This window comes from Paramormyrops kingsleyae, chromosome 1 (assembly GCF_048594095.1).
Source record: "Paramormyrops kingsleyae isolate MSU_618 chromosome 1, PKINGS_0.4, whole genome shotgun sequence".
In the NCBI taxonomy this organism is placed as follows: Eukaryota; Metazoa; Chordata; class Actinopteri; order Osteoglossiformes; family Mormyridae; genus Paramormyrops; species Paramormyrops kingsleyae.
The window spans coordinates 1,472,052-1,494,248 of record NC_132797.1 but is presented as its reverse complement, the minus strand read 5'-3'; the positions used below and the strand labels follow the sequence as shown (position 1 = coordinate 1,494,248).

Below are 22,197 nucleotides of genomic sequence, written 5' to 3'. Positions count from 1 at the left end.
GGCGCGGGTGTCCTAGCATGATTTCACCTGATAATTAGCTGTATATATGGCCGAGAGAGATTTTAAAATCTAAGTTATTTATTTATTTAACTTTTAAACTTTCCTGTAGGGACAATAATTTAGCTGTATTGAAAACTCATAAATTGCTGTAGGACAGCAGTCCTTTGTTTCTACCAGTAGATGTCCTACACACACCTCTTTTATATACTATATAGCGCATACAGTCGATGGTTTTATTTGAACCTTTATTTAACCTTTGACCACTTGTTTTATTGTCGAACGATATTTTCCTAATTCACTAATGTAGTATACAGTGGTACCTCAGTTCTCGAACTCACTATAACTCAAATTTCTTGAAAGTCGAACAAACCAGTTTGACCTAGAACTCGATCTGAATATCAGAATTCTAACCGTGAACGCTGACCTAATATAAATTGTACGCGCCAGGAAATGAGTCACACGGCACGTCTCTGAGCGGAAACAAAAGGTAACGCTTCAGTGTCAGCCTCGCGTTTGCTGTAGTATCAGCGCTTGTTGGTGATAATGCTATTTTATTGAAAATACTGTATCAGGTAATACACTGTACTTTATATCATTTTGTTAGCCATTACTCACCAAAAAGTTACGTAATAGTTGTACAAATGTTACAACCTAAAACTTTGCTATTCACGAACAAATTAACGAATACAGAGTAATAATAAAAATAAACAATGGACCGGATTCAAAGTTTTTATTGTCATGTACAGACTACAATGCACTTCTTACTTGAATGCCTTCTTCACAGACTGGACGATTAACCAAATAAAGCAGCGCAATATTACAGTAACTAACAATAAATAAACAAACCACTAACTTACGTGTACTATTAGAGCATTTATGTCATTTATTTAAACTTTATTTTACCAGGTAAATTAACTGAAAACCAGTTCTCACTGCTTTACGTGATATTCGGGAGAAATAGCAGATTACGCATCGGAAGTGCCTGGGCCCTGGGATACAAACGTCATGCGTGTAACTAAACTTTTCATCCAATAAGGGCAAAGGTGTGTCGTCACGGAGGCGGTTCCAGTTTGTGCAGCCGGGTGAGAGATCGCAATGCATCTAACCGTAATGCATTGCGTCAGGATCAGAATGCGTTGCATTAAGCCAGCGCTGTAAGCAAGTCGAACGCACCCAATGACCGGACTGGGGAAACAAACTGAAACGAGGATTTAATACAGAGGACTAATGACAACAACCAGAAACAGCTGATCACACAGGGATTCCACACGAGGTTAACGAGGGGGCGTGGCACACGGAACGTGCGGACGATTGGGGCAGGACAGGGGTAATGTTGGGATAAGATCTTTATCGTTTTGGAAGCCATTAAGAAGAAAATGCTCTACTTGTTTTATCCTGTTCATTTTGTGTTTAAATGCTTATATATATATATATATATATATATTTAGGTGTAATTTTGGGGGGCCGGGAACCAATTAATTGGTTTTCCATTATTTCTTATGGGAAAAATTCGATAAGAACTCGAACTTTTTATAGAATTCGATCCGAGAACCGAGGTACCACTGTATTTGGTTTATAGTTTTCTGTTTGTTGGAATTAGTAAAAGTATATAGGCTGCAAAAAATTCAGTCATTGATATCTCTATGAACTAATTTTCTTATTATAAATCAATGTTATTTTATCCGTTGTTACTAATATAAATTTGATAGGTTATATTCCACTTAGTTTACAATTGTAATACAAAGGATTCTTTGAAGACTTAGCTTTGGTTCTGGCTGGGCAATGTAATGCTTTAAAACAACATTGCAATTTATGGTAATAACTCATTTGTGTAAAATGTCTTTTTGGTTTCCAGAAACCACTATCAGTAGAGCGGTTGCTAAGAACATTCAATATGCATTTTTCTTTTTTTATGAGAGAAGTGGATTGGGCGAAGTAGTTCAGAAAAATGAGCGGCAGTGCTCTGTGATTATGCACTCAGCGGAGGGCACGTTTGTTTACTGAGGGACCAAACAATTCTGAATGGGCAAAGCCAATTTAAACACAAGCTGCCTGTCCCTTCAAAGAGTCCTTTTCAGCTGTTATCGGTGCCCCCATTTCCCGCAGTTTAGAACTTACTGCAGACTTAAGATAATGACTTTCATCCTAAATGAAAACAGAAACAAATGTTCAGTTTTTCTTCTGAATACTCACTTGAGAGGGTTTGGTTGTCCTTATTTTTTGTTTTAAAATGTGATTTCATAATGAAATGACATATCCAGAATATCTTTCGATTTGGAAACAGTTCAGTTGAAACAGGGCATTAAAATTAACGCTGTAATGACCTGTTAAAACATCTACGAAAGGTTTGACAGAGAAAGACGGGCACAGCAAAGGCCAAGCGAGGCGACACATGCAGTAGAATCTCCTGTTAGATGCTTTAGTGCTGCAAGAGAAGCAGGAGGGAGGGATGACCTGCAAGAAGAATCAGGCTTTGAGGAGCTACAGCTTGAGGAGACTCAGAACCTCATAACAGAAAGACCAGCGTTGACCCAAACTCAGCTTAGATGGGCCTCACAGATACACCCTTGACAAAGCTATTTAATTAACATAGCAACTTCCGCTATATTCCAACTGAGAAGCCACAGGCAATTAAAATTCTGCCCCTGGTTTACTTTGGACGGCAGCAGAACCTGGAAGGAGATGTGTACCCTGCAGTACCTCTCCAGAATGGATGTCAGCACCAGTGGTACCAGAATGCAGTCTTTGTACTTTAAAAAGCTTTAATATCTGTCTTGTCTGCTGCTGTAGAACCTTAAACATTTTCAGTAGACGAGCTGCACTGACCAAGTGTCATTTTGTGCACGTCTTTTTACCATTACAGAAATAAACGTGAGAAAGAAATTCAGCCCATCGACGATCTTTGAACAAACTACAGTTCAATACTGTACTATACCTTGTTGCCAGGCACCATGTCCTCTAGAGAAACGTTTTCATTAGACTGACAGCGTCTCATTCTGCAGCCCTTATGTCCCAGCTGAGTACGTACCTCTGCACCTCAGTGAAAGGGCCCCACAAACTCACCTGAGTTTCACTGAAGGAATGTATCCCATGAGTCAGTGAGCACTCTGATTGGGTATGGGAATGTTTCCATGACAGCAACTTACAACTGAAATCAGCAGCCTGTGCCAGTAGCCATGCCGTGTGATTGTGTGGTCACATGCTTCACCAAAGTTTAATCAGAGGGTTGTGCAACCAAAAACCTAGTCACCAGCATTGTCTGCTGCCTAACAAGCCGGCTTTGCCTTGCCGTTCTCCTGGGGCTGTGCTTGTGCTTGTGATGTTTACTTTCGAGCTGAAATTAGTCAGGCATTAATAATTAGCAGGGGATGTAAACCAAACTTAAACCTGCATCATGGGCCTGTAGATAAATGACATGCCTTTGATTTACTTTGCTCTCTTCTCTTTGGTCTTTTACCGACTCTCATGGTTCTTCATCAGATTGCTGATTGTGTGCCAACATTGTGTTCCTCTTCAACTGTAAGATTCTTACATTTTTGGGCACAACTCTTTAAGCCTAATGGGCTGTCTATACCGTTATCTGAAAACATTTATATCCTTGGAATAGTTCTCCATGGAACCACAAAATTGTTTTTCGGGGGGGGACGGGGGCAGAACTTTGCACATTGAAGGAGCTTCGAAGGACATTTGCTGCTGTGTGTGATCACATGTATAAAGAACTATTTACTCGACTGGAATAACATTGTTCGCCCCCAACATTATCTGGTATCCGCAGCAATGCATCTCTCTCCCACACCACCACATAAATGGATTTAGAAACTCAACACAGTAGCCAATGTAGCATTTGTTAAGGGATCAAGCATGAACTTACAGGGTCAATGAGCAACTCAAGGTGCAGGATGATGAGTCTATGGGGACATTGTAGCTTCTCAGAGAAGCTTCAGCATAAAATGATGTTTAATGAGTGGCTCATTGTCCACAGTGTGATAGTGTGCGTACCCAAATGGAGGCAGACGGCCATTGCTTACAGCGTGTCCCCTGGAAACTCCAGACTCACTGCGGCTATGTAAGAGCTAAAAGGCATTGAAAAATTAATGGATGGATGGATATATTTGCCATTTTCTGTGTCAAAATGTGCCCTATAGAGGGCAGCAGTTCCAGCTGATGTATCCAAATTACCACCAAAATCAGCCAGATGTAACAACTGTTTCATTAATCAATGAAGTCAGACATGTGGAGATGCATGAGCAGAGTGGCTGGCAAGCTGTTGGAATTGGTTGTACCGTTAAAACAGTGTGCAGACAGTTAGACAAACACTGGCTTTCAAAGCCTCGCAAACACGAGCTGGCTGCAAAGCCTCGCACTCATGCACCTAACCACAAAGCCTCGCAAACATGCACCTAACTGCAAAGCCTCGCAAACATGCACCTAACTGCAAAGCCTCGCAAACTTGCACCTAACTGCAAAGCCTCGCAAACTTGCACCTAACTGCAAAGCCTCGCCAACATGCACCTAACTGCAAAGCCTCGCACACATGCACCTAACTGCAAAGCCTCGCAAACTTGCACCTAACTGCAAAGCCTCGCAAACTTGCACCTAACTGCAAAGCCTCGCCAACATGCACCTAACTGCAAAGCCTCGCACACATGCACCTAACTGCAAAGCCTCGCAAACATGTATCTAACTGCAAAGCCTCGCAAACTTGCACCTCACTGCAAAGCCTCGCCAACATGCACCTCACTGCAAAGCCTCGCCAACATGCACCTCACTGCAAAGCCTCGCCAACATGCACCTAACTGCAAAGCCTCGCCAACATGCACCTAACTGCAAAGCCTTGCACACATGCACCTAACTGCAAAGCCTCGCCAACATGCACCTAACTGCAAAGCCTTGCACACATGCACCTAACTGCAAAGCCTCGCCAACATGCACCTACTGTAACTGCAAAGCTTCGCACACATGCACCTAACTGCAAAGCCTTGCACACATGCACGAAACGGCAAAGCCTCGCAAACATATATCTAGCTGTGGCCGTGAGTGACATCACACAGAGTCATATTTCGTTCTCTAAGTAAACTTTAATGTAGGAGACTCAAAGACTTGAGCAGATGACCAAATGGCTTCCCTCCCAGACCTCTGAGAGGCAGACTGGGTCATGGGCGGAGCTTCCCGCTCACGTCCACATCACATGCAAACCTTCCACTTCCCTCTGCATAACATGGTACATAACAGCTAAAGGCTTTCATGCATTCTGGGAACTGTCTAGCTGCAGGGAAAGGATCAGAATGGAGCATCTCAGCTACTGGGCTGGTTTTGATTAAAGCACAATGAAAATGCAGCATTTGTGCACTAATACTGCAATGCAACTTTTACTTCATTAGAAGGCTATCAACGAAACTAAAACATCACCCAGAACTACTAATACAGCGTTATCCTGGCATGTTAAAAGACCACCATGGGGCTGTCGTAATGAGCACAAGGCAGAGAGGAAGGCCAGCAGGCCATCTCCCAGGCATTTAGATAATGCTTGATTCTGTGTTTATGGCAGTATTACATGATAATGAAGCATTAGCCTACAGGTCTAGCCAGGTTACTTAAACTCAAGCTGGAAGACCAGGGAAAGCGACGTCAGGATAACCGCAGTCTTCCGTACACAGCAACAGGGCGTAGCACAGAATTCCCAGCAGGACTCGCTGGGCTTGGCGGAGATGTTCCCCTTGCATTTCTATCTCTGGTGGTTTTTGGAACGTCATGGTGGATGCATGCTAGGCAACAGAACTGCACACAACAATCCTACAGCAGCTATTTTTTCCCCAAATGTGATTTCTCTGTGCCATTCACTACATTCCCTTTTGTATTACAGACTCAGTCTGTTCATGGATTTGTTCCATTTTATATTCACACCCAAGTACATTTTTATGGCTTGTTGAGACAATGGATTAGACATACATGTTATGCATTTTCTGTTCAGGTGTCATCTGTTTTCAGATGTTTTATGTTGTGGTTTTGTTCAAGGTATACCAGAGAAATACCATTCTTAATAATAATATGCTGTGAATTACCATTAATTATGTTTCCTAATAAACACACAAGGTATACAATGTACTTCATTAATGTTGGACAATGTGCTATTGAATGCAAAATGACAATATTAGCTATGCAAGAAAATGTTTGATTTAAAGCAAACCGTATAAATAGACAAAGTGTTCTAAGGAAAAGGTCTCACTTTGGCCAAAAGAATAGTTAGTAAAATTAGAAAAAAATAGAAAATATTTAGTTACTTTTACACATCATTCACAGCTAATTACTTGGTTAACATAATGAGTTAATGTATAGGTTTTTTTTTTCTTTCCAGTTGACACTGTGCATGAACATGAACAAGAACATAAAGATATTCACAAATAATTTTGAAAACAAGCTCTTGTGGTTGTGGGGTATTTTTCATTATCTCACCACATTGGAATCCTGCGAATCAACATGAATGTATATATAAGGCATACTGAACAAGTCTAAAAAAAATAAAGTTACAGTGGCCTTAAATATTCCTCCATTTGGCAGGTTGGGATTTTCTGGAGAACCTTGTCTTTTCCACGGGCATCTCTGGGGACAGGGAAGCTGAATCTGCAATAAAACTGAGGAGAGGTGGAGATGGAGCCAGGACCTGGCCGCCAGTCTCAGTGAGGACCAGGACCAGGCCGCCAGTCTCAGTGAGGACCAGGACCAGGCTGCCAGTCTCAGTGAGGACCAGGACCAGGACCAGGCCGCCAGTCTCAGTGAGGACCAGGACCAGGCCGCCAGTCTCAGTGCTCCTCCGTAGCGTAGAGACGATGACCTTACATTTGGAAGCCCAGACAGCAGAGGGCGACGACGAGCAGGAGGGCCAGACTGAATGACTGTGCAGACAGTACTCCACCAGCTATAACCATTGAGAGAAGGAAGTGTGAGAGAGGTAATGCAGGCAGGGAAAGAGCGGCAGAAGGAGCAATGGAGCATGCAGAATCACCGGAAATCCGGACGCGGGAAATGGGACCATCGCCGCCCTCGCTGCGGGCTCGGACCTCCACCACGAAGTCGCCCTCCGACGGAACCGGGAAGTCCATGTAGTGCTTCCCCGTCGTGTACAGAATCCCAGTCAGGTGACCCGGCTTCTTGAACAGCACCTATGCCACAGAAAGGAGAACTTCAGGGTTCTTACTGTGCATACATACACACACACACACACACATACATACAGACACACACACATACATACACACACACATACAGACACACACACACACACACACACACATACAGACACACACATACACACACACACACACATACAGACACACACACACACACATACAGACACACCCTTTAAAAAGGGCCGGCGTCTTAGGGCACGTGACAGAGCCTGCAGCTCACCTACCTTGTAACCCTCTATGTACGACTCGTTGTCTAAGGGATAAACATGATCCCAGGCCACATTTATGTAGGTACCCAGTAAGTTATACGTCCTGTAGATTCTTGCAGGTCGGGCTGGAGCTGTAAGGAAGATGGAGGAGGGGGTTAGTTAGTGCCTGGAACCCGGGATGCCACACAGACTGTAACTAGTTCTGTCTTCCAAGCTTTACCACCATAATAGATGCAAATAGCTATAATAGAGACGTAGTACAGGTGCATTTGCACGATTGTAGAGACAGCAGAGCAAAGGCCTCATGAAGAAGCATCTCCCATGGAGAGCGGCTCAGGGTGCCGGGGGGCTCACGTGCTTTCTTGGTGTACATCTCGTAGTGCTCGCTCGGGGGGCCGAAGCCAGCAGAATTGTAGGCACGCACTTCCACCAGGTAGTGCGAGTCTGGCAGCATGTTCTCCAGCAGCGTCTGGTTGATGTAGTTGGGCAGCAGCATGCGCTGAGCCGCCGCCTCGTTGTCGTCGTACTTCCTCCAATACTTCACCTGGGGGGGGGGGGGGGGGTAGGTTACCAAAGGACTGATCAGCAGTGCAGAAGGGTCACTCTAGATGAAAGCACCTTAATGCACAGTGAGTGTCCATCCATTTTTAATAACCGAATATCCCCTAAGACTCAAACTGCATCAGCAAAAGGCAGGATGCATTTGCAGACAGTCACTGGGGCGGGGGTATCTGGCCCTGCGGGTTAGCGATCTTTGCCTGTGCAAAATCTGTAAAAAATAATCATTTCACTGTCGGGTTCCTGAGCAAAGTCATTAACCCCACAACTGTTGTGATGGACTGATAAAATGGCTGAGCCTGTGACGCAGCCCCAAGATGGGACACACAACTGCAAAGAATACCAACTCTGCTGTGCAAAAGGTGAAGGCTATTTATCTGGGCGGTAAGTGTACATATGCTTAGAAAAAAAAACACGATTTAACATTAACAACATATGCAATTGACTGGTGTGTGAGTGAATGGTGTGTGAGTTACCGGTGTGTGAATGACTGGTGTGTGAGTGACCGGTGTGTGAGTGAATGGTGTGTGAGTGACCGGTGTGTGAGTGAATGGTGTGTGAGTGACCGGTGTGTGAGTGAATGGTGTGTGAGTGACCGGTGTGTGAATGACTGGTGTGTAAGTGAATGGTGTGTGTGTGTGTGAGTGACCGGTGTGTGAATGACTGGTGTGTAAGTGAATGGTGTGTGTGTGTGTGAGTGACCGGTGTGTGAGTGAATGGTGTGTGAGTGACTGGTATGTGAGTGAATGATGTGTGAGTGACCGGTGTGTGAATGACTGGTGTGTAAGTGAATGGTGTGTGTGTGTGTGTGTGAGTGACCAGTGTGTGAGTGAATGGTGTGTGAGTGACTGGTGTGTGAGTGACTGGTATGTGAGTGAATGATGTGTGAGTGACCGGTGTGTGAGTGACCGGTGTGTGAGTGAATGGTGTGTGAGTGACCGGTGTGTGAGTGACCGGTATGTGAGTGAATGGTGTGTGAGTGACCGGTGTGTGAGTGAATGGTGTGTGAGTGACCGGTGTGTGAATGACTGGTGTGTAAGTGAATGGTGTGTGTGTGTGTGAGTGACCGGTGTGTGAGTGAATGGTGTGTGAGTGACTGGTATGTGAGTGAATGATGTGTGAGTGACCGGTGTGTGAATGACTGGTGTGTAAGTGAATGGTGTGTGTGTGTGTGTGTGAGTGACCGGTGTGTGAGTGAATGGTGTGTGAGTGACTGGTGTGTGAGTGACTGGTATGTGAGTGAATGATGTGTGAGTGACCGGTGTGTGAGTGAATGGTGTGTGAGTGACCGGTGTGTGAATGACTGGTGTGTAAGTGAATGGTGTGTGTGTGTGTGAGTGACCGGTGTGTGAATGACTGGTGTGTAAGTGAATGGTGTGTGTGTGTGTGAGTGACCGGTGTGTGAGTGAATGGTGTGTGAGTGACTGGTATGTGAGTGAATGATGTGTGAGTGACCGGTGTGTGAATGACTGGTGTGTAAGTGAATGGTGTGTGTGTGTGTGTGTGAGTGACCAGTGTGTGAGTGAATGGTGTGTGAGTGACTGGTGTGTGAGTGACTGGTATGTGAGTGAATGATGTGTGAGTGACCGGTGTGTGAGTGAATGGTGTGTGAGTGACCGGTGTGTGAGTGACCGGTGTGTGAGTGACCGGTGTGTGAGTGACCGGTGTGTGAGTGAATGGTGTGTGAGTGACCGGTGTGTGAGTGACCGGTATGTGAGTGAATGGTGTGTGAGTGACCGGTGTGTGAGTGAATGGTGTGTGAGTGACCGGTGTGTGAATGACTGGTGTGTAAGTGAATGGTGTGTGTGTGTGTGAGTGACCGGTGTGTGAGTGAATGGTGTGTGAGTGACTGGTATGTGAGTGAATGATGTGTGAGTGACCGGTGTGTGAATGACTGGTGTGTAAGTGAATGGTGTGTGTGTGTGTGTGAGTGACCGGTGTGTGAGTGAATGGTGTGTGAGTGACTGGTGTGTGAGTGACTGGTGTGTGAGTGACTGGTATGTGAGTGAATGATGTGTGAGTGACCGGTGTGTGAGTGAATGGTGTGTGAGTGACCGGTGTGTGAATGACTGGTGTGTAAGTGAATGGTGTGTGTGTGTGTGAGTGACCGGTGTGTGAGTGAATGGTGTGTGAGTGAATGATGTGTGAGTGACCGGTGTGTGAATGACTGGTGTGTAAGTGAATGGTGTGTGTGTGTGTGTGTGAGTGACCAATGTGTGAGTGAATGGTGTGTGAGTGACTGGTGTGTGAGTGACTGTTATGTGAGTGAATGATGTGTGAGTGACCGGTGTGTGAGTGAATGGTGTGTGAGTGACCGGTGTGTGAGTGAATGATGTGTGAGTGACCGGTGTGTGAGTGACCGGTGTGTGAGTGAATGGTGTGTGAGTGACCGGTGTGTGAGTGACCGGTATGTGAGTGAATGGTGTCTGAGTGACCGGTGTGTGAGTGAATGGTGTGTGAGTGACCGGTGTGTGAATGACTGGTGTGTAAGTGAATGGTGTGTGTGTGTGTGAGTGACCGGTGTGTGAGTGAATGGTGTGTGAGTGACTGGTATGTGAGTGAATGATGTGTGAGTGACCGGTGTGTGAATGACTGGTGTGTAAGTGAATGGTGTGTGTGTGTGTGTGAGTGACCGGTGTGTGAGTGAATGATGTGTGAGTGACCGGTGTGTGAGTGAATGGTGTGTGAGTGACCGGTGTGTGAGTGAAGCATGTCCAGCCTCACCTGATAACCTTCGACAATTTGCTGGTAGACGGGCAACCACCACACCATGGCTTCGGTGGCGGTCATGGCCCGCGCCACGACCTCAGTCGGAGCCTCCGAGGGAACTGGGGGGGACAGGAAGCATCAGCAGACATCAGCAGCTCCCTGTTTCTCGCTGTACGACTCATGGCTCAAGTCTCTATTTTTAAAAGACCTACAACTGGAATCACACCTTACTGCTGGGCGCAGTACAAAGTACATTGAAATGCTTCAACCAGTCCCTGTTTAAAGGCTTAATAGGGCAGCTAAGGAAAGGAAAGGGTTACATTAAGGTAGAGGGGATCATCTGACCCCTGAAGTAGCATGGTTATATTCCAATAGTAATTCATAATGGGGATCACTGTTCAGGAAACTCAATGCCATGGAGCAGCAGTGAGAGAGCCTGAATTCAAAAGTGGGAGAGGCATCATTTGCATTTAAAAGAGACGAAGCCCTGATGATATCAAATCAGCCAATCATAGCAAAGAAACATGCGAAGGCAGGCCTTCATTCCAAAAGGCTCCCTTCAGCCCCCGTTCCCCGACTCGCATTCCTGGTCACACGCATCCTTCTTTAGCTTTAAGCATCCAAACCCTTGATGTTGTAGGATGCCGATGGGAGCAGGGAGAAGTGAGAACAAGGGACTACAGAACCGAGGTACAAGAATGGAGGACGTAGGGAACAAGGGCAGAGATGACAAGAAGATAAGGGACTAGAAGCAGGGAACAAAAGATAAGGGAACAGAGAATGATAAGGCAGTAGGGCACAGGAAGCACGGGGGAAGGCTGAAGCAAACTGCAGCAGACTCACCATCCTGCGCGGTGTATATGACGGCGGTCAGGCTGTAGGGACCCTCTCCCTTGATGTTATAGGCTTTCACCTTCACCTGGAACTCTGTGTTGGGCAGGATGTAGGAGTCCTTGTGCACATAGCGCCTAGCTTCCGGGTCGGCCACTGTCACCCGTCTCCACTCATACTCGTCGTGCTGTTTGAAGGCCACCACGTACCCGAACTTCTTCCCGTTGTAGTACTGCGGCAGCAGGGGCTGGAGATGCATGTCAAGACGGCAAAGTTTTCTAACATTCCTGCCTTGGCATCCGGGTTGATGGCGGGAGGTTAAGTCTGGCTTGGGCCCAGGGCTCAGAGACATCGCACAAGTAAAGCCCACATCGCACAAGTAAAGCCCACGCTGCATCACAAATTAAGCCCACGGCGCACAAGTAAAGCCCACGGCGCACAAGTAAAAGCCCACGCTGCATCACAAATTAAGCCCACGGCGCACAAGTAAATCCCATATTGCACAAGTAAAGCCCACATCGCACAAGTAAAGCCCATGCTGCATCACAAATAAAGCCCACGGCGCACAAGTAAAGCCCACATCGCACAAGTAAAGCCCATGCTGCATCACAAATAAAGCCCACGGCGCACAAGTAAAGCCCATGCTGCATCACAAATTAAGCCCACGGCGCACAAGAAAAGCCCACGGCGCACAAGTAAAGCCCACGCTGCATCACATATTAAGCCCACGGCGCACAAGTAAAGCCCACGGCGCACAAGTAAAAGCCCATGCTGCATCACAAATTAAGCCCACGGCGCACAAGTAAAGCCCATATTGCACAAGTAAAGCCCACATCGCACAAGTAAAGCCCATGCTGCATCACAAATAAAGCCCACGGCGCACGAGTAAAGCCCATATTGCACAAGTAAAGCCCACATCGCACAAGTAAAGCCCATGCTGCATCACAAATAAACCCCACGGCGCACAAGTAAAGCCCATATTGCACAAGTAAAGCCCACATCGCACAAGTAAAGCCCACATTGCACATGTAAAGTCCACGTCACACAAGTAAAGCCCACATCGCACAAGTAAAGCCCACGTCACACAAGTAAAGCCCACATCGCACAATTAAAGCCCACACTGCACAAGTAAAGCCCACACTGCACAAGTAAAGCCCACACTGCACAAGTAAAGCCCACGCTGCATCACAAGTAAAGCCCACATTGCACAAGTAAAGCCCACATCGCAGAAGTAAAGCCCACGTCGCACAAGTAAACCCCACGTCACACAAGTAAAGCTCACATTGCACAAGTAAAGCCCACATCGCACAAGTAAAGCCTACGTTGCACAAGTAAAGCCCATGTTGCACAAGTAAAGCATACATTGCACAAGTAAAGCTCATGCTGCATCACAAATAAAGACCACGTCGCACAAGTAAAGGCCACGTTACATCACATGTAAAGCCCATATCACACAACTACAGCCATTCACATCTCAACACAAACCTCCACAACCAGCTCTGCTATATTTCTAGACCTACAAATGGAAGTTCAGCCCAAAGAAAGATTCATCTTTCCGGCAGACATCACCCAGGTGGTGAAGCCAATGTCATCTTGGAACAAGACCAAGCTCTAATTTATAAATTAGTTTAACCAGCTGTCCTGTTTTCCCACTTTAATTACACAACCAGGGCGACTGAACCTTCTTTAATCCACATACATACTTCCTTGTATGTTTATATGACTTTCTGTTGTGTTACTCAGGTGTTACACAGTCATGAACTCACACCCTCATGGAGCAACACAGGAACAGGACGTACCGTCCAGGTGATGAAGACCTCACCGTTAACATTGCTTCCCCCGCCGATGTCTGGGGGGGCCATGGTGGGAACTGCAACAAGATGAGGACAGAGGAATGCTCCTGGTTCCGAGATCCTAACACCCACCATTTTTACAGACAGCAGAGTCTCGGTCTCTCTCACACAGTAAAACGAGGTCACTAAAGCTCACATAGGCCTACAAAGATTCACAAAACCTGCTGCTCATCTATCTCTCCACTGGGTTTGAATGGAGTCTCAATATTGTACTAATACATTTCCTAGATTTTCCCAGATTTGGGCCTACCTGTGTTTTGTGTGATATAATGCAGTAACAAATCCCAACACAGGCCTGGCGGTACGAACCCACCTGCATCGTAGGTGCGGATTTTAATGGACGGGATGCTGGGCTCGCCCATTCCCAGATCATTGACGGCGATGGCGCGGAACTCGTAGTAACACCAGGGGTACAGGTCCACCACGGTGGTCATCTCCTCACTACCCTGGACAACTGGTGGAGCTGAGAACAGCAGATGTCCAAACGGAAAGGGGGTGCATTTCAGCCGGCCAGTCGGAAATCGCGGCCAGCCAGCCCTCCCCGTTCTCGTGCTGCGCAGCGTGACACTCACAGGTGCTGGCATCTCGCCACTCCTCGCGATCTGGAGTGAACTGATCCCTGGTCTGGATGATGTACTTGATGATGGGACTGTGGTTGCTGGTGCCACGAGTCCACACCAGCCTCACCGTCTTCTCCCGGATTTCTTCTGCGCGTACGCCACCTGGTGGTCCCGGGGGTCCTGTGCCAAACAGAGCAGTGCCATTACAGAGAAGCACAGACGCAACCTTGTCAGCTCTGAGTACTCCCAAGTACTTTGTACTTAACTGTTGGCATATTATACCTTTGGATATGAATACACAGTGATCAAGTAGCTGTGCTGCCAGTACTCAAATGGCAAGGGGAAAGACCAGTTTGCTTCAAATAAACACGTCTGCGTAAAGGCTTGGGATTAAAAAATTGCAACCATCATTACTGAGTACACCAAAGAAAGTGACAAGCTTTTTAATCCCATAATTCTGTTCAGGGCTCCGTGGAGGTTCTCCGTCTCCAAAACTTTTAATTACATAGTGCTTGACAAAGAGCCCCGGATAGTTTGTGCCAAAAGGTCGGTTACTGATTCAGCTGCTTAGCACTCTGATCCAAAGCTTTACAGCATTTATGCTTTTAATACTCTAACCGTTTACAGTTGTGTTTTTCTGACTGAAGTGACCTTACAGCTAAGCGTCTGCCGCATGGTTTCATTCTAGCCGGAGCTCGAACTTCTCAGTTACCAGAGCCGCATACTGCTTGCCGCTGGCTGCTCCACACAGCTACATTTTTATTCCTGCTGCATAAGCCTTAAAAACTGGCGTGTGAGTATAAAGACGGCTACAGACCGAAATGACACTTATCCTAAACCTCCCGTCTTCTGTTCTTTTTTTCCCCTCTAAAAAGCAAATTCATTCACGTCTGTCAGCCCCATAATTGGGTGATGATGTGATTTGGCTCCATTTTGTGGCCGATTACTTTCCTGCCTTTGCCCTGCCCACAGAGTGTGAGAGACGCGTTGAGTTCACGGGCGTTAATTTTGTCCGTGTCTCAGCACCTACAGACCAGTTCCTGGATGTCTTGCAGCAGAACCTGTACGCTTGACGTTCTTAGTGCCGGGTGGATTCACTGTGTTTGAAGGAACATTGTTAAACCAGCTCAGCAAAGCTAAACCACAGATCTTTACAAAGAATTTGGTGCAGTGTCTCCTGCCATCCAAAGGGCCCTGTTCTCTGTAATGTCCCCGTAAGCAAGGCCTTACCTGTGACCAGACCCACAGTAAGAACGCCAAGTAGCAGCTCTAACCACTGTGATCAAAACTCGATGTACAAACACAACTGCTCCAGCCAGCAACATCCCTGATGCGACACTAATTGCCATGGCCCTTACTTGGTCATTTTTGATCAACGAACTGAAAAAACTGAATACATTTAAAACCAGTCGCCTGGAAGACATTCAGTCTGTGGTTTTGTGAAGACAGCCTCAAAACAACAATAGTCCCTTACTGACGGCCAAGCCTAACCATTGCACTGGGCCCGTTTTCCAAACATCAGATCCAGAACTGCATTTAATGGCCCTGGCTTTGCAAATTGTTTGGAACAACAGGCCTCGGTGAGGAACTGTGCAGCGATTGGCAGACAGACAAGCCCCGTCGAATCTGTAAACCTCAGTGCTGCGAGCCGGCCTCTCCTGACCGTCTGCAGAAGACGCTTCACATGGCCAAACATAACCTGCAGTCAAACATGGACACAAAAGGGACTGTAGGGGTCAAACATGGACACAAAAGGGACTGTAGGGGTCAAACATAACCTGCGGTCAAAAAGGGACACAAAGTGGACTGTAGGGGTCAAACATGGACACAAAGTGGACTGTAGGGGTCAAACATGGACACAAAGTGGACTGTAGGGGTCAAACATGGACACAAAGTGGACTGTAGGGGTCAAACATGGACACAAAAGGGACTGTAGGGGTCAAACATGGACACAAAGTGGACTGTAGGGGTCAAACATGGACACAAAAGGGACTGTAGGGGTCAAACATGGACACAAAAGGGACTGTAGGGGTCAAACATGGACACAAAAGGGACTGTAGGGGTCAAACATAACCTGCGGTCAAACATGGACACAAAAGGGACTGTAGGGGTCAAACATGGACACAAAAGGGACTGTAGGGGTCAAACATAACCTGCGGTCAAAAAGGGACACAGAAGAGACTGTATGACCTACTAGTCACGTTCAGCCTGCATATGAAACCTATACTAGCATACAGCTCTACTGCAAACTCCTGTCAAGTTCCTTTCTTGTATTTCCAGGGATCGTTGTCTCAGTTTTGTGGTTTGCCAACTGACGGATATGAAACTGAAGTGACCTTAGACTGTACGTGCTGCTTAATGCATTATAACAGGCACAGCTGTCTCCCTCACATGGGATAACAGATTCCTGCTTATACACTAAGACCCTCATTAAACAGATTATCGATGCACCATTCAGTGCTTGTTCTAAATGAAGGGTTATGTGATGTACATACAATCTTATACGTTACACTGAATGTGACCAGCAGGTTTCCCTGTATTAGGCAGGACCTTCAGCTGAGTCCATGGGGTGATAGAGAGGTTTACACCCCCATTCTGACCACACTCCCTTAACCCTTGGGGCCAATCATGATAGATAATCTAAATCGTGCAACCCACCTTGTAGAAAAATTGTAACTAGAAATGCTACAGAAACTGGTGCTTGTATCTTTTAGCATTTTCCAGCAGACATGCCAGTCTCTGGTCGACCAACTCTTTCTCTTTCTACTTGTGTTTTTGCGGTCCAAGGACTCACCATTGACGATGAGGTCCGCCCAGGCTGTGCTGTTGTCCACTATAGTCTGGGCAGTGCAGCTGTAGCGGCCGGCATGCCTCAGCTGTGCATTCTTGATCCACAGCTCCCCACTCGACTCTCGGGTCTGAGCGGGACAGAGGGCCAGGCAGGCTGCTCAATCGCAACATCCTTCACACGTTATACTGAGAGACAGGAAACTTTCAGCCAGGGGCGTAGCTAGAAATTCTGGGCCCCCTCAGACAGGGAATCCATGCCCCTACTGCGCCCCTGGGTAGGGCCCCTGTAAAGTACTGGGCCCCCTGAATCTGCCGTAGTATCCGTGCCCCTACTGCACCCCTGGGTAGGGCCCCTGTAAAGTACTGGGCCCCCTGAATCTGCCAGGGTATCCGTGCCCCTACTGCACCCCTGGGTAGGGCCCCTGTAAAGTGCTGGGCCCCCTGAATCTGCTGTAGTATCCGTGCCCCTACTGCACCCCTGGGTAGGGCCCCTGTAAAGTACTGGGCCCCCTCAATCTGCCAGGGTATCCGTGCCCCTACTGCACCCCTGGGTAGGGCCCCTGTAAAGTACTGGGCCCCCTGAATCTGCCGGCGTATCCGTGCCCCTACAGTGAATCTGCTCCTGGAAGTCAGACATTATGAAGACACGACCAAATTAAAAACTAACAGCTTCTTCAAGGGGCCTCATCCAACTGACATTAACATTAACCAGGGTGGAGCCTAAGTGAGGGCTGTGGCCTTGTGCTGAACAGACTGAGCAGCCTTTCTCTACTGAGCCTATGACTAATGGTTTCATTAAATCCTGAGTTGTGAATTCAGCTTTGCTGTAGGGATGATATCAGAGCAAATCCGTAAGTGGGGCACATCTCAGCATGGCTCTCTGCAGATGCTGGCTGGTCCAGCTGCCCCTAGAGGAACAACGGGGACCTAAAGCTGCAATTTTCCTGGTGAAATGGCTTCTGTTTGATATAAACATGGAAAGAAATCTGTTCACAAAGTATAATATAGGATATAAAAAAGCAAGCAAATAGTAATGCTGCTTTAAAAGGCTCAGTCAAATTCCTACAGTGAACCTTTAGCCACACTGCAGTCACATATCAGGCCAGAATCCTCACGTACACCAAAGTGATTATGAACTGCCCTCTACTGGTAAGACAGAGTACTACAAAAATCCAAGTTATTATCATTAGACAAAACTTGAAGCATGATTAAAGAAAAATGCTGAGTATTTTGGCGTTAAATCAGAACAAACTACCTACCATGATACGCTCGTAGTACTCATTCTCCCGGTCAAAGTCGATAACGTGTGTATCCACAGACCAGATGAAGGTAATGTCCAGGTCTGGGTCATGGAAGGCGACGCACTGCAAGCGAGCCGTCTCCCCCACACGCACCTCCGTGTCGGATGGGGCCACAGTGATCTGGGTGGCCTCTGTAACAACAGGACTGGTATGACTGGGCTGTTCCCATACACTGAACCACGGAGACAAAGTTCCTCACAGTTCTGATATTTCACGCAAGATAACATGCAACAGCCTTTCCTTTCAAGAGAACGATGACAATAAATCAGAAAGGAACCCAGCTTTATAAAGGCTGCAACATGCTTTTCCGGGAGAACCCCAATGCTGTTTTTATGTACTAGACCAGGGGTCTCCAACTCCGGTCCTGGAGAGCTACCGTCCAGTAGGTTTTCTATCCTACCGGCTTCTGATGAACCACAGCTGTTCTCAGGTAAATACCAGGACCAGGTGTGGCTCATCAGAAGCCAAGTGGGACAGAAAACCTACTGGATAGTAGCCCTCCAGGACCGGAGTTGGAGACCCCTGTACTAAACTACAGAGGTATTGTGAAAACAGCCCTAACCACTAGAGGGCATGAGAGCAACCTGTGGTCCATGGACCAGTGATAGAAACCCGATCATGGGGCAAAAATTACTTGGGGGATCCTGCTGATACTTTGTAATGGACAACAGCTGAGTCTTGTGGTCTAAAGATCATTGCTGGATGGAAGAACAGAAAAAAAAGGTTCAATGTTCTGAACGATCTGTTACGTCTTGCTTAGCGACCTGTAGCTGTCACTCGTGGACATAAGGACTGTTCTCACACCTGTGATGGACAGGGTGCCGGTGCTGTTGCCCTTGCCCCTGTCATTCTCCGCGAAGCAGGTGTACATCCCCTCATCTGCCTTTGTGGCGTTGAAGATCTCCAGGCTCCCATCATCCCAGACACGAATCCTAGTGCCACACGGTGGCCAAAACAGGCATTACGTGTCACGGAGCCCGAGTCACACAAGACCCGCTCCCAGTCTTATGCAGACCTGTTAGGAAAACAGACACTACAAGGACAAGCATGTGGCTAATTAAGCCACCTCTGGGTGACTGGATAACAATAAACATTCAAAACCTTGTCCTAGTATTATCAGGTATGTTATTTGTGTAGCATTTGGTCAGCATGCAGGACACAGATGACACAGCAATTTTCTGTGTTTTTACTGATTATCTAGTCTTTGTATTCAAGTACCTAAGACCTTGCTGATAAAACTGCTTAAGTCAGTGTCCTTCCTTCCTTTGTACCGCCTGCTTGCCCCTTCCACCCCCCATCTTGCTCTCCCTTCTCCAGTCCCTTCCTCTCTTCCCCTTGAATTCCTGCCGGCTGACCGTGACGAGTTGGTCAGCATCGTGGTTCCTTTGCTCCAAGTGATCTTGGCCCTGGGAGCAGCCTTGGGTTTGCACTCGATGACCACACGGCCATTCCTGGCTCCCAGAAGCCTTCTCCTCACCGGGTTGTTCTCAAATGTTGGAGGACAGGCTGTGGAGGGACAGTCCCATATTTTATTTGAATGCAATTCACACTTTTGTAGGTTACATACTGTATATGTAAACTAGAGGTATGCACAGGAATGCACTGACAGATATGTGGGTGTCAGCACAGGGTACAGACCCACCCCCACAGAAGCGAGAAACAGCCCCTGCACTCAGGCCCACCCGAGAGACACACTGACCAATCACACGCAGCTCGGCGTTGGCGTAGATGCTTCCGTGCCGGTTCTCGGCGATGCACTGGTACATTCCGGAATCCTCGAAGGTGAGTGAGCTGAACTTCAGCTCCCCCTTGCCGTACTGCAACGGGAGGGTCAGCAGTTGAATTCACACTCCCTGCCGGCCTGGGGGCCACCAGTAAGCTAAGCAAAAACACAGTATGTAACTCACTGTATACACAGTTTAAGATGGCCGTCCCAGACATCAGGAACGTGAAAATGCACTCTATTTGTATTTGTATTATATTCGCCTGGTATCAGTTTGAAATCCTTTTGGGAATGGGACGAGGGCACATCTGTGACACAGCGCCATGAGGGTGTCATCCTCACCGAATATCCATTTTTCAGCCAGCGGATATAGGGCTCCGGTCTTGCGTTAGCTACACACGACAAGGTCAGCTCACTGCCGATGTCCTTCTCTGTGTCGTTGATGTGTGCCGCCCACTCAGGGGCGGCTGGGATGGAGCGGAGGCGGAGAGACAGTGTTGAGCCACATTCAGGGTATGAATACAGCTAAAGAGATCCAGCACAGCGCTGGATACAGACGAGCATAAAGGTGGTGCTTCTCGGAGCTGTACCTTCCACGTAGAGGTAGGCCTTGTGCCAGTCCTTGCCTTTGGAGTTGAGGGCCTCACACTCATAGTAGCCCTCATCCTCTATCTGCACGTTGAAGAGGTGCAGCAGCGCCCCGGCCATGGTTATCTCATGATTGGCAGGCAGCTCGGCATCCAGCTTCCGCCAGCGGATCTCTGGGATGGGACTGAGCACAGGGCCGCCGTCATTCTAACTTGCCTACGGTCTTGTATGTCTCCTGCCCAAATTGTTTGATGTAGGCAACGCTGCCCGATTAATGGCCACAACAATGCCTAGGGTCTACAGTCCCGACCCACACATACTGTCCACACTCACACCCAAGGCCGTATGGTATTGTTTTCTTCAGACAAGAGGACAGACACCAAACAAAATCTCAGAACTCAGCAAAGTGTTTCAGTAAGAAATAATGTCCATTTAATGCCATAACTCACTTTCCCAAGGCAAAGCATTCGAGGGTGACGTTCTGATTCACCAGGGCGTAGGTTTTTGGAAATTTTACTCTTATGTCAGCCGCATACTTATAAACCGTGCCTAAGGGAGAACAGATCTCAGATCAGTGAAAGTCATATATAGCATACATTCACTGAGGTAGCAGGTACAAATCAGAAGATGCTCATGATAGTTGCAAGTGCATTTCTACATCACTATCCCCCTCAATCCAAAGTCAAAGAATAGCCACATCCGAAGTAGGCTGCTGTCATTTCTAGATAAATACCATTAGCATGTGTGCTCGCATCTTTGGGTTGACCTGGGTTGCTGCGTCAGTACTCACGCTCTGTTAGCGGGATCAGAGGAATGAACGGGCTTATCACACTTTTGGAGACGGCTAAGCTGGACATATAGCAGGAATAGTTGCCGAAGTCTGATGGCTCCACTTTAGAGATGTACAGGTTTCCAGTGGTCTGGGAGACAAAGCGCCGTTTGTCGGGGTACAGGAAATTGGGGGCCTCATTGAGAATCCAGCGGAACGTCACATCATCTGAGGAGCAACACATACTGGTGAAGATTGAGTGTGAAAAAATATACACAGAAACCCTCAGCTGAAAGACTTAGACTGGGACTTCATTAGACTGGGAGTTTCTAAGGAACTTTTCTGTCTATCCTCCCAGTTGCTTAGTGACAATTCACTCTCTGCCTTATTACTGTATATACAGACCTCGCTGGTGGTCATGAAGCATTAGGAGTGCCACACCAATCAGCTCTAAGCATATTAGCCTAGCGATCTTTTAGCCTTTACTTTACTGCATGAACACATTCTGGTTGTCATTAACAGCCTAGCGTAGCAAACAGCCATCGGGCAGCTTACCTGCGTTATGGTCGGGTGGTACACACAGCAGAACCACCCCTTGTCCCTCTCTCACTTGTACTGCTTCGCGTTCTTCTGTGGAGAACGGATTCAAGTCTGGGAAAGGCGGGGTTACCCAGTTAACAACTTCAGGCCAACCAGAGGACACATTGTATCTTCTGATGGTTAACGTGTGAACGTGGCGACTGTATGACTACACAGAAGAATTTAAAATACTTTTAAAATACTGTAGATCTTGCAGAGATCTCTGCAGAGGATCTCCTCCGTGACCAACAAGGCACCATCACCAAACGCGTTACCTGGAATGTACATGAAGAAGTACAGCTCAGGCTCTGGTGTTAAGAGAGTCGTACTCTTGACTTACAGCCAAATTTGACGATGGCCTCCTTGCTGATGATGATCCCGTAGATGTTCTGGGCCACACACACGTACCTCCCCGTGTGTTTGCTTCGGTCGGGGTTGGTGACCACCAGGTTGCCACCTACCAGGCTGTAGTGCTCGTCCGGCTGCTCCAACAGCTTAATCTCCCAGCTGTTTATCTTCCATCTGGAGAGGAAAGAGCCA

General features: G+C 47.2%; 1 protein-coding gene and 1 long non-coding RNA gene across 8 annotated transcripts in view; one reads left to right on the top strand and one right to left on the bottom strand.

Moving 5' to 3' along the window:
- The first annotated feature begins 260 nt into the window (after positions 1 to 260).
- Positions 261 to 6,725, top strand: LOC140590927 (uncharacterized). The gene is made up of 2 exons (XR_011991837.1): positions 261 to 487; positions 6,559 to 6,725. It is a non-coding gene; the product is annotated as an uncharacterized lncRNA (long non-coding RNA).
- cntn1b (contactin 1b) overlaps positions 5,059 to 22,197 on the bottom strand; it is a 41,443-nt gene continuing 24,304 nt past the window's right edge. For all 7 annotated transcript variants that reach the window (XM_072712636.1, XM_072712605.1, XM_072712668.1 and 4 more), the window contains exons 5-24: positions 21,998 to 22,179; positions 21,634 to 21,729; positions 21,100 to 21,306; positions 20,759 to 20,858; positions 20,312 to 20,493; positions 20,064 to 20,188; positions 19,698 to 19,815; positions 19,354 to 19,504; positions 18,803 to 18,930; positions 17,957 to 18,129; positions 16,702 to 16,825; positions 13,920 to 14,087; positions 13,661 to 13,810; positions 13,294 to 13,364; positions 11,507 to 11,741; positions 10,679 to 10,782; positions 7,751 to 7,940; positions 7,412 to 7,527; positions 7,004 to 7,160; positions 5,059 to 6,916 (exon numbers count right to left, since the gene is read on the bottom strand). In XM_072712636.1, the coding sequence (XP_072568737.1) occupies positions 6,834 to 6,916; positions 7,004 to 7,160; positions 7,412 to 7,527; positions 7,751 to 7,940; positions 10,679 to 10,782; positions 11,507 to 11,741; positions 13,294 to 13,364; positions 13,661 to 13,810; positions 13,920 to 14,087; positions 16,702 to 16,825; positions 17,957 to 18,129; positions 18,803 to 18,930; positions 19,354 to 19,504; positions 19,698 to 19,815; positions 20,064 to 20,188; positions 20,312 to 20,493; positions 20,759 to 20,858; positions 21,100 to 21,306; positions 21,634 to 21,729; positions 21,998 to 22,179 (2,860 nt within the window). In that variant the 3' untranslated portion in view covers positions 5,059 to 6,833. The remainder of the gene's footprint in view (positions 6,917 to 7,003; positions 7,161 to 7,411; positions 7,528 to 7,750; positions 7,941 to 10,678; positions 10,783 to 11,506; positions 11,742 to 13,293; positions 13,365 to 13,660; positions 13,811 to 13,919; positions 14,088 to 16,701; positions 16,826 to 17,956; positions 18,130 to 18,802; positions 18,931 to 19,353; positions 19,505 to 19,697; positions 19,816 to 20,063; positions 20,189 to 20,311; positions 20,494 to 20,758; positions 20,859 to 21,099; positions 21,307 to 21,633; positions 21,730 to 21,997; positions 22,180 to 22,197) is intronic.